The 11,472-nt window shown below is 40.9% G+C and overlaps 1 protein-coding gene across 1 annotated transcript in view; it reads right to left on the bottom strand.

Annotated features, from left to right (window-relative positions):
- Positions 1–3,918: 3,918 nt before the first annotated feature.
- Positions 3,919–11,472, bottom strand: part of BACH2 (BTB and CNC homology 1, basic leucine zipper transcription factor 2) — a 255,438-nt gene continuing 247,884 nt past the window's right edge. The window contains exon 5 of the mRNA XM_006881215.1: positions 3,919–5,169. Coding sequence (XP_006881277.1) covers positions 4,687–5,169 — 483 coding nt within the window. The 3' untranslated portion in view covers positions 3,919–4,686. The remainder of the gene's footprint in view (positions 5,170–11,472) is intronic.

The raw sequence follows: 11,472 nt of genomic DNA, 5'->3' as shown, positions 1-11,472 counted from the left end.
ACACTTATCTTTTTCTTTGCAAGTAATGTTTTTGCACCGTCAGCTGAATAACTTATCCTCAATCTGCCACCACAGTCTTTTCTATATACAAATATTATTTGCACACGCTATGTGTGTACAAATATCTTCTATCCTACAGCATCAACTATTGATGCCTGAGTCAAGAGATGGCTTGGGCAGTATCATAAGCATATATCTTGTACACAGAGTGCCTCTACACACACAGACTTTCTTCTGTACGAATACCAACCCCACACAGGGCATTGCATTTGTGGACTGATGTGCCAGAAATTGAACCAACAACAAAATTCTCAGTTTTAGGAAGAAACAACAAACTCCCCATACAAAAAACACCTTTATTCTTAAAACAAAAAATTTCATCCCTTAGCCTATATACAAGGACTTGTGAACAAAATTTGATTCTTGCTCCCTTTCAGACCTAAGAGTCTCCTAAACTGTAGCAAAAATGGAGCAGTCTGAAGTTATTTATTAAATAACATCTTGCTTAAATGGAATATAATCTAAAGAAGAAGGTAGCCAAGTAGGGATTTGATAAAGTTTTGCAGGTTTTCACTTACGTTGAGGGGGGTTATGCCACTCTGGATGTGGAGCAGCTTTAAAGGGCAGGACTTTGCGGTTTTGTAAAAGGCTTGTTCTTTTCAATACTTGTTTCTTTTTTTTTTTAATGGCAGTCATAGACTATTTAGAGAATGTGCAGGTTTAGGGCTCTCGATAACAGCACTCCACTTCATATTATGCGAGTTTACGTGGTGGCCAGTCTCACCCAAGTCCTCCAGCTCGTCTCCACTCCCCTTTTCAAGGAGAAGTGGGACTCAGCATACATATCACTACCCCTTGCCCTTTCAAAACAAGGATTAAATCCAAAATTATAGTGCATCTGAAAAGCAGCATACCTTAAGAAAGACAGTTAATAAATTACTTGTACATTATACAAAACACTGTTTTATACTGCAGCATCACCTCTGACGCCTGAGTCATTGTTGGTTAGGGAACATGGAGGAGGAGGAGCAGAATGGCCTAGTCATTTCAATCACCATTTTAAAAATCATTTGCCTTTTTTTGCAACTACTTTGTTCCAGAATCAGTATGTAAAGAAGAAAGAAGTTCGGTTTAATTCAAGGCACCCCCAGATAACGCAAAGAAACACACACACACACACACACACACACACATATATATAGCAAAGCACTCACCTGCCCAAAGACTGACACACCTGTTTGAAGTGAGGCTGTCTGGAAACACAAGCAGAACTAAGACAGATCCAAAGGGTTGACTACATTCAGGAGAGCCACCTTTCCAGTGTCCCTGCTGTCACTGGCATCCCCCCTAAGAAGTCCATGGCTACAGGATCCTCTATTTTGTACAGTGGTCATTGTGTGCAAGTTGGCAATGACGCATAGCTGAGCCTCCAGCAGGTTTTCAGAGACTTTAATCCACAGAGAGACTGCCCACCTTTCTTCTGTGGAGAATTTGGTGGATTAAAAGTGCATGCCTTTGGGTTGGCAGTGCAACTTCTTATCACTAGGCCACCTGCATCCCCTATTTGGTATGGAAGGACCCTTAAAAACAGAATTGCATGTCACTATCCTATGCAAACATTATTCTTGCTTTTAACTTAATTTTCCTTTTCATAAATGACAAGAGGTTCACTCTGGGGTCTCAGGGAAAGGAGATAGGCTACTTTTAATTTTTCTTTTTTGTTTTGTTTTTAATTCTACTTAAGACAGTTGAGATCCTGGTCCCCAGCTAGTCTTCCCTTTGGATCAGCCCAGAGATAATTTTGACAAGCACATGGTTCCAAGCAGTAAAGACAGAGCTATGCCACATATAAACAATTGCACAAAACCAGTCATTGTTCATGGTGGATAGTGAACAAAATGAGAGCTTTTTAAAAATCCCTAAGAATGTGAAAGATCACTTAGAGCAGTGTTTAAATCAGTACCTACACCAAGGGTTTTGTTGGGAATGAGGAGTAAAAGCAAGGCAAAGGTTGGTAGGAGACGATGTGGGCTGAATGAGTGTGGAGAGGAATAAGGGGATCTCTCCGCACTCAGAGACTGAGGCAGCACAGGTCTGTGCGTACTGAACAGCAGGGACTAGAGGACATGGATGGAATGTGGTCAAGACTACCAGTTGCACGTGAGTTTGACCAGGGCAAATCAGTCCAAGCAGCTGGTTTGGACCTGGTTAACATATGAGAAGAAGACATTCCTTTTGAAAAAAGGAGAGGAGAGGTCACTTAAAAAAGGCAACAAGAGAGTTAACAAAATACTGTTGGCCAGTTCTTCCACCTTAATTAACACATGCCTATGAAGTATCAAGTGATTCACATTGAATTTTAAATTGTCACTAGTTTTCCATAAAGGCAAAACTTATGGAGAAGCATAGAAGTGATCTTTCTACTAGGCCAAGAAAATTCTAAAAACCATAATGAACTGTTTTTAGAGTTTTATAAAAATCTGTCTCAGATAAGCAAGTGCGTGTGCGCGCGCACACACACACACACACACACACACACACGAAAAAAAACCCCAAAAACCCAGAGGCAGGTTTTTAAAGTGGAACCATTTTCAAATAAAAGCCTTTAAAAAAAATCCTACCACATGGACCAACAAATTTCTGGCATTCATACCTATTTAAACATTTAGCGCTAATATTTTGTACAGAAAAAAGTTAATACTAAAACATATGTTACTATGATTTCACTTTTTTGCCTACATCATATACTAATTTCCCCCTTTACATGCAGCTTTAATATTGCCCAAACAATGGCACAAATAAAGAAACAAAGTCAACCATCTAATCCCCACTACCCACCACCCTATCCCCACATCAAACCGTTCAGGACTCTCCTGCACAGCCAGGCCAGAGGCCCATGGGCTGCTCAGGGAGATGGACCCCTGGAGTGAGGGAGCTGATTCCTCCTCCTTCTCAGCTGCACCTTCCTGTAAACTCGCCCTGGGGCCAAGGTAAGCTGCTTTAGGTGGGCTGCAAATCAACCCAGCATTGCAGCAAGAGAAGAAAATTACCAACAGGTTAGGGTAGGGTGTGTAGTATGTGGGGAAGGGCTGAGGAGGGATCCTGGGGCTATCTCGCCTGAAGCCTCAGAATGAAGTTTACTTTCAGATAAGAGACCAGGGAAGAAACCACAGAAGCCAACTCAAAGTATCTGGAGAAGGAAAGAAGGAAATTTTGCGTGTCAAGGACAAACCTCAGGCCTTAATCTCTTTTATTCTGGGTGAGCTTCACCTGTGACCACCACTTAAAAACAGGACCTGAGGAATCATGATTCAAATCCCCAGGGCAAGATGTCCTGGGAAGTTCATCCTGAAGTGGGGTCATGGTCAGTTAAGTCCTTCAAGGAAGGTCCTACTTGTATGTACAACACTTCCAAGAACAAACGCTGGCCTGAGGAAGTGTTGAAATGAATGGGACTTGCTCCACGGGTGAGAAAACAGTTCTAACTTGATTCCTAGGAGCCAATGCCTGCTGAGTTCTGGAATAAAATCATGGATTCCTGCTATGTTGATGCACTTCTGAGTGAGATGTTCAAATTCTCTCCCCACTTAGGAATTGGAACATCTAGCATCAATGCTGAACTCATCTGTATTTAAATATAATTAGGGACAGGTGGGGAGGAGGTGAAATATAAAAATATTCAAGCAGATTATTGTCTACATATCCTAGGATGAATTCCTTATTTGGCAAGATTGTTTTTCCTACATAATTATCACCTGAGTGCTTTTAAATTAGCTAAAACCATTTTACTTTTTAACTAAAAGCAGAGAGTATACAGTATACTTGAGTTATACTGAAGTCACAACTTCATTTAAGAAAATAGGTTTGACCCAAAACTCAGTGCAAGTGGCAAAGATGACCATTACTGTACAGTATCTGCAAGAAAACAAAAATCAACCTACAATGCTCAAATGACACCATTTGGTGCTGCCAAAACAAAACAAAAAAGTTCTGAAGTAAAACTCCCCACCAAAAATGTTTCCAACATTGAATTTCGTCCATAAATAAGTATAAATTGAAATTGAACTGTGAAGCAAGAAAAATGACCATGTGAACAACTACCAAACTAGTTCTATCATCAAAGACAAAAGAAGAGGAATGTTGGAACCTGTTTATAAATGAGAAATGAAATTTCCAGTTTTAGGATGAGAAAATTGAGGCATGCAGGACTTTTGCATATGGAGATATATATATATTTTATATATATATTATATATATAATATGTACAGTCTAGCTATAAAACTTTGATGTGTATAGAAGCTGTCTTCAATGAAAAAAATTGAACATTCAGAAGAAATTCCTGAGATAGGGTTTGTGACATGGGCCACTGAGAAAAAAAAATCTGTGGTTGGGTCCTAGAGGTGTTATAAGTCTATCCCTGTTAAGATTGAAATTAACCCACAGACAGACAGTGTGGCCACTGCTGTCTTTCCTTGCCTGAGCAAGGGTAGCACCATTGTGAAGGTAACTATAAATCACTCCCGCTTGAAGATAGGAGGGAATACTTAGAAACAGTATTGCTGCTAAGACCGCTGTAGTGTGCACCAAATGGTTCTTCGTTCTTCAGGGCAACAGATGAACAGCCAGGATGATGGAAGAACACCTGGGTGAGAGAAGTGTGAGAACTGGGGAGGCAGATCTGAGTCACTAGGTGTAATCTTTCCTGGGCTGTTCATCAGTTGTACATTTATCAGTCATTTCCTGACAGAAGTCCACCGTCACTGTTTGGCTCCTGGGTTCAAGAGGAGGTCCTCTCTCTGAGAAGGTCCCTGGATCAGGGCCTTCCAGCCTCCTCCCGGAGGTACAATTCTCTGAGGCATTGCTGGGTACCCAGGGGACACCAGGGGGCACTGAGCCCTGTTCCAAACAGCAGGCTACATTTTCCCCCATGGCACACTGGGAGGCTGCAAGGTTCTGCTCGACGCCTAAGGGCGCAGGATTAATACTGGATGCAGTGGGAAGATCCATGGGTCTCAGAACAGGGCAATACCGGTGCAGGGCCTGGATCTGTTCGGGGCTCTGTATATCTCGGCAGACTTCCTGGGAGAGGCAGGAGAAGTTATCCAACAGTTCTCCCATGCAAGCTTTCAGCTGATTCCTTTCTGACAACAGCTTTTCTTTCTCACACACCTGGACAATAAGAGATAAACGAAAAGACTTGACGAGGGCTGAATTGGAGGAACCAGTTTTCTAGTACTTGTTTTTGTATCCTATATTGTAATGAACCTCATGAATGACTAGGCCAGGATCTAGAAAGGAAAGAAAAATGTGTGAATGTGTATACACATACATATGCAGATTACAGATCAACAGTAAGAAAAAAATTCTCAAAATTGGCCAATAAGCAACACTCAATAAACAGAAAAGAGTGAAGTTGTCAATGATTTCCTTTGCCTTGGATGCATAACCACTCATAGAAGCAGCAGTCAAGAAATCAAACAACCTTGCATACTCATGTTTGTTGTTGTGTTGTTATTTCAACAGCAAAGAGATGGAAGCAATCCAAGTGCTCATCAACAAATGAATGGATAGAAAAATTATGGTACATTCACAAAATGGAGTATTATGCAACATTAAAAAACAATGAACTCCTAAAACATTACACAACTTGAGGGAACATGGACGACATTATGCTGAGTGAAATATCTCGGTTACAAAAGGGACAATACTGCATAACATTGTTATAAAATAGGACAGAGATAGGGGCAGATTGGGGAGAGAATGGGCAAAAAGTGGACAGAAAAATGAACACTGCATTAGAACAAAAGAGGGGAAGAACTGTTCAAAAGGAATATATGATTACGCATTATATGTATGGCAATAATCTGGAACAAGGGGTGCATTGTGGGGTGGGCTTGGGGGGGAGGAGAGGAGAAGGAAAGAAAACCAGAAACAATGAATAAATAATAATAATAATAACAGTAATAATAATAATAAAATCAAACAACTTATTAACTTAGTGTTTTGGGAAAGTCTGCTGCCAAGGATTCCTCTGAGCAGGTGTCACTTTTTTTTTTTAATACACACACCCATATTTATTGCTGCATTACTTACAATAGCAAAGAGATGGAAGCAACCCAAGTGCCCATTAACAAATCAACGCATGGAAAAACTATGGTATATTCACACAAAGGAATACTACGCAGTACTGGAAAATAATGAACTTGTAAAACACACAACCTGGGGATCCCTGAAGGTCATCATACTGAGTGAAATATCTCAGCCACAAAGAGACAAATACTTCATAATACCACTGTTATAAAGCAGGTCTGACATGGAGGATTGGGAGGAAAACAGGGCAAGAGTGGCTGGATAATGACCATTGCATTGGAACAGACGAAGGAAAGAACTGTATAGAAGGAATATGTGTATACTACATTGAAACAGATGAGGGAGAGAACTGTGGGCAGGTGTCACTTTAAAGACTAAGGGAAATGTGACCCCACACAGCATTTTCAATTGCTTCATATACATGTGAAAGATGGACAAATAATAAGGAAGAACAAAGAACTGATGCTTTTGAATTGTGATGTTGGTCAAGAAAATGGAATATACCGTGAACTTCCCAAAAGGGTGGGTGGGGGGGAAGAAACCAATCTGTCTTGGGAAAATACAGCCAGAGTGCTCCTCAGAGGCAAGGATGAGAGATTTTTAACTCACGTAATTTGGGCAGGTTATTGGGAGTAGTCAGCAAAAGAGAGGAGTGACAAAGTGAATGCAAAAAGGGCTTATGCAGAGCAGAAATTATTACGATGATGCAAGGTCAGGAAAACTTGTTCTGTTATACATAGGGTTATTATGAGTCAGAGCTCAGCACCTGACAACAATAAGATCTATTCAGGAAACCAAAATATATTCTTCTCCCCCAGATACATTCTTGTGCCAAGTCGCCCACCTGCGGAGCCCATCAGAAGGTACTGCTGACCCTGACAGCTCTCTGTGGCATCTTTTTATCTCTCCCCTGTAAACTTGGACAAATGACCAGGAAATTCACTACTGACCAGCAAAAAACTGCAGACATTTAATCTTCTGGTTTCCTAGAATTTGGAGTTTGCATAGAATCAACAGGAAACTTCTCAGTCCCAAACCCTATGGCTGACAACCTAATAGGTTGTAATTTTTCAAAGTAAAAAAAGAATTCATCATAAAATAGAAGGTAAATTCTTCAAAATAATTAAGAGCAGATACATAAAATTAACAGTCAACATTATTCTACATAGACTTAAAAAGACCACACTTCTCCTTGAGAATAGGAACTAGATAAGAACACCCTTTATAACCATTTTTATTAACTACTGTATTGGAAATCTTAGCCAGAGCAATAAAGGAAAGAGAAATAAAACACATTCATATTGTTAAAGAAGTAAAATTATCTCTATTTGAAGTTGTTATGATAGTATATACAAAAATGCCTCAGTTTCTATAAGACATTGATTGGAATGAATAGAAGAATTCAAGAAAACTGCAAAGTATAGGATCAAAATATAAAAATAAATTTTATTCTTCTAGAGTAACAAAGGGAATTCTATAAAGGAACTCAAGAAACAACACAATAAACAGTTGTTGTTGTTGTTGTTATGTGCCATCGAGTTGTTTCCGACTCATAGCGACCCTATGCACAACAGCTCTAAACCCTGCTCTATCCTGCGCCAACCGCACCGCCTCTGACACACCCATCCCGATTACCCCAGTCACCAAATCAATCCATCTCATGGAGGGTCTTCCCCTCCTGCGCTGTAGCCATCAGAAAATTGAAATACTTAGGAATAAACCTACCTGGGGTATAAAAGACTTAGCAAAGGCTAAAGAAGAAACTAGAACAACAGGCTAATTGACTACCCACCACAGTCTCCACAATGGTCTTATATCAGAACTAGATGGTGTCTGTCTAGAACTACCACTCACTGTGATTGGAGACACAACAAAAGAGATTAGAGCAAGAAAAATGCAGAATAAAATAAATCACGAAAAAAGAAGAGACTTTGGTCTGTGTGGACTCACAGCTGACCCTTTAGAGTAGGTTTTCAGAGGCTATAAATTCCATGGGAGCTGATAGCCCATCTTTCTCCAGCAAAGCAGCTGGTGAATTCCAACTGCACATTTGCACTGGCAGTGCAATTCCTTGCTGCTAAACCATCAGAAGCTTTGGTCCAACAGATCCTGGTTAAACTCCTGAGCCTATGACACTTAGAGATCCTTCAAACCTGGAACTGAACCTACTCCTGAGATCACCTTTCAGCCAAAAAATAGGTTTAAAAGGTGAATTAACACATATGAGGTGACCAAAAGGACAAGATTTACCCCAAAACAAAAGTTTGGGAGGTAGGGAGGGGCAGGAAAGATGGACCAGTGGAAATGGGGAACCCAGGTCAGAAGTGAGACAACTACTGCTATGTAGAAGGGATTGCAACTATAATGCCAAAACAAACAAACTATAAATTTTGAATGGGAAACTGCTTTGAAGACTCATGCCATAAAACTGGGGAAAACAGTCAATCATCATCAGTCTCATAGAGCTTGATCTAACACGCGCAGCCTTGTCCTGCCTTTGTCGCTGAGTAGACTAGATAGATTCTCTTCAGGATATGCACGTCCAGAGCACCAATCCTCTCTGGACACAGAAAGGTGGAGCCCTAACTACTAGCCCAAGATTTTTGCTCTCTCGAGCAAATCCCACATATGCTCATGTTACTCATCACTCTACCTTAGGTGGATTCAGCTCAGAAAGGAGATGAATTAAGGTCACACCGTTCACAAATGAGTGAAATGAGCAGATATGCAGGCGTCTCCATGCAATGGAGTGGGCGGAAAACTGGACATTGGAGCAGTCTGAGAAACGATGAGCAGGAAAAGCGAGGAGACAATGGGACAGAAGATGAAGACGTGAGGCACACAGGCTCAAGGACATGCTGGTAGCTGCATGCAGGAAGCTGGATCTCTCACACGAGAGCTGCACGTGCAGGGAAGGAGTGCAATCTGGCAGGAGGCGTGGGCATGTGCGTTGGAGAGGGATTTACACGGGAAAGGGCACCTGCTAAAATATTTATAAGTTGATCAAGAAAACATGTTTTAAAAATGAAAAATAAACAGATGTATGAGTGCAATGCAAGAGAAATACATTATGCGAGTTTGCAAAAGCCAAGTGGCATGTAGGCGATGATGGGAGTGGGGAGTTAGCATGCTGTCCTCCATGTGGGGCTATGAGTTGTGTGTGGGCATGCTCTGGGCTGAGCAGGGCAGAACCCTGACGATGGTGCCAGCCACACCTAGACAAGAGAGAAGCCAGCAACATCTAGACATAGACTCCAATGTAGTGGAAAATGTGAACTTGTAAACTAAAGATTAGTAAGTCGGCAGAAGACGCCCTGTGTTTATTTTGCTTATTGGGTAATCTAATAATAGGAATGGATGTCACTGGCTGTATGAAGAGGGCCTCTGTAAAGTCGTTTGGTCCTGAAACCTCACAGACTGTGCTAATGCAACCCTGTACACCCTGTGGGGTTGTGTGGGATAGGGATCTTGCCCAGGGCAGCCAGAAGTCACCCTTGCTCCCAGCCTCATCTCTTGCACTCAGACCAGGAGTGAATATGTGCATAACATTTCTCCACCAGCAGGTGGTAGATAAGAAATAAAATACAGCCTGACTGGGCTTTCTGAGGGACACATATACCCACATCCCCACATAACTTACACATGTGATTATGCATTCCAGACCTTTCTAATTTGGCAATTTGTAAAGTGAGGAGCAATCCTCCCTAGGTATCAGGAGAGGAAGCCCAGATTCAATGCAGCTATATCTTCTTGGCAAAGGCACCAATCCTCCTATGCTTACTCATCTGTAAAATGTTCAAGGTCACTTTCCTGGGAAAGTGCAATGGGATGCCACATGCAGCAATGTTTTTCTCTTTCATGAGAAAATGTGGATTAGAGTTATTTTACTAGCTGAATAGGAGCGCCAGGGCAGTAATTACCACTAACCACTGCTGTTTAGTTGATTTTCAACCCATCTCTTTATGAAGACTGTAAATTGTTATAAGGAGATCCTATCTTCCCCCTATGGAGTCATTGGTGGTTAAGAACTTGTGACCTTTTGATTGGGAGCCCAAAGTACCACACCACCAAGCATATGCTATGATGCTGAACACTCTCATCTGTGCTAGAGTCAACTCTGCTTGGTTTGCTACCCAAGCCCAGTAGGCTTTCAGAAGCCTCACCCCCATCAGCAGGGATGACCTACTTCCTTATGAAGTTTCTATTAATCTGTTGTTGTAAAAACAACATTAAAGGAACATTTTTAAGAGAGAAAAAAAAGAAAGTCATAATCCCTTCACCAGAATAATCACAATTTCCAGTAAATTTTGGGCAACAGACATTTCTATTATAGAATAGAGATGATTATTAATCAGAGATGATTAAGACTCTCATTGTCCTCAAGGAACCTACAGTCAGGGATGGGGGTAAGGAATAGGCAGATGATAAACAGATCATTTATGACTAAGAAGTTTTGGTGACACAGTAGTTGAATGCTTGACTGCTAATCAAATGGTTGGCAGGTCAAACTCACCAGCTGCTCTGTGGAAGAAAAGGTCTGGAAGGTTGTTTCTGTAAGATTATTGTTGTGTTGAGTATGATTCATAGCGGCAGTATGAACAGCAGATCCGAACCCTGTCCTATCGCACAGCATCCTTGGACACACTTGAGCCCACTGCTGCAGCCACTGTTATCAATGTATTTCTTTGAGAATTTTCCTCTCTTTTGCTGTCCACATTTCCTAGCATGATGTCATTTTCCAAAAATACCCCCTTCTAGCAACTTCCCCAAGTAGGAGAGGAAAGCTTTCACTATTCTGGTCTCCAAGGAGCGTTCCGGCTATACTCTTCCCCAAGAACTAGACCTATCTGTTTGTTCTTCTGGTTGTCCAGCGAATATGCAGTCTCAAAGGATCAATTTTTCTTTTTTTTTTTTTTTAAGTTACAATAAAAATTTTTATTCACGTTTGGTCAGTACAGGTACCAGATATATTGGAGTCACAGAACCATATGCATTAACAGGATACAACAATTTATAAAAACTCAAAGTATGCACACAATTTCTTAAATATTCAGCCACCTAAAGAGAAAATGCACAGATGTATGGTGGAAAAAACTTGTTTTCTAACACAGGAACTACTACAGGACCCCATCAACAAGTCCAACTTTTAGTGAGAAAACTAGTGTAGTGGGCAAACTTGGCAGTCATCAACCACATCTATTATAATAACTCTGACTGTTGCGTAAGTATAATAACAGCAGGAATAAGAATGCCCTTACACAGCACAGGTTCTAGATATACACAGATTTATACAGACATCATTGTGTTATACTTTAAGAAAGATTTCCATTTACAACTTCACATTAACTCATATAAAAATAACTTGACCCTACACAAAATGTC

The sequence above is a fragment of the Elephantulus edwardii genome, unplaced genomic scaffold (genome assembly GCF_000299155.1).
Source record: "Elephantulus edwardii isolate Elephantulus edwardi_28Jun2011 unplaced genomic scaffold, EleEdw1.0 scaffold00013, whole genome shotgun sequence".
NCBI classification, from domain to species: domain Eukaryota; kingdom Metazoa; phylum Chordata; class Mammalia; order Macroscelidea; family Macroscelididae; genus Elephantulus; species Elephantulus edwardii.
Note: the sequence above shows the minus strand (reverse complement) of the source record. Positions and strands in the feature narration are given on the sequence as shown.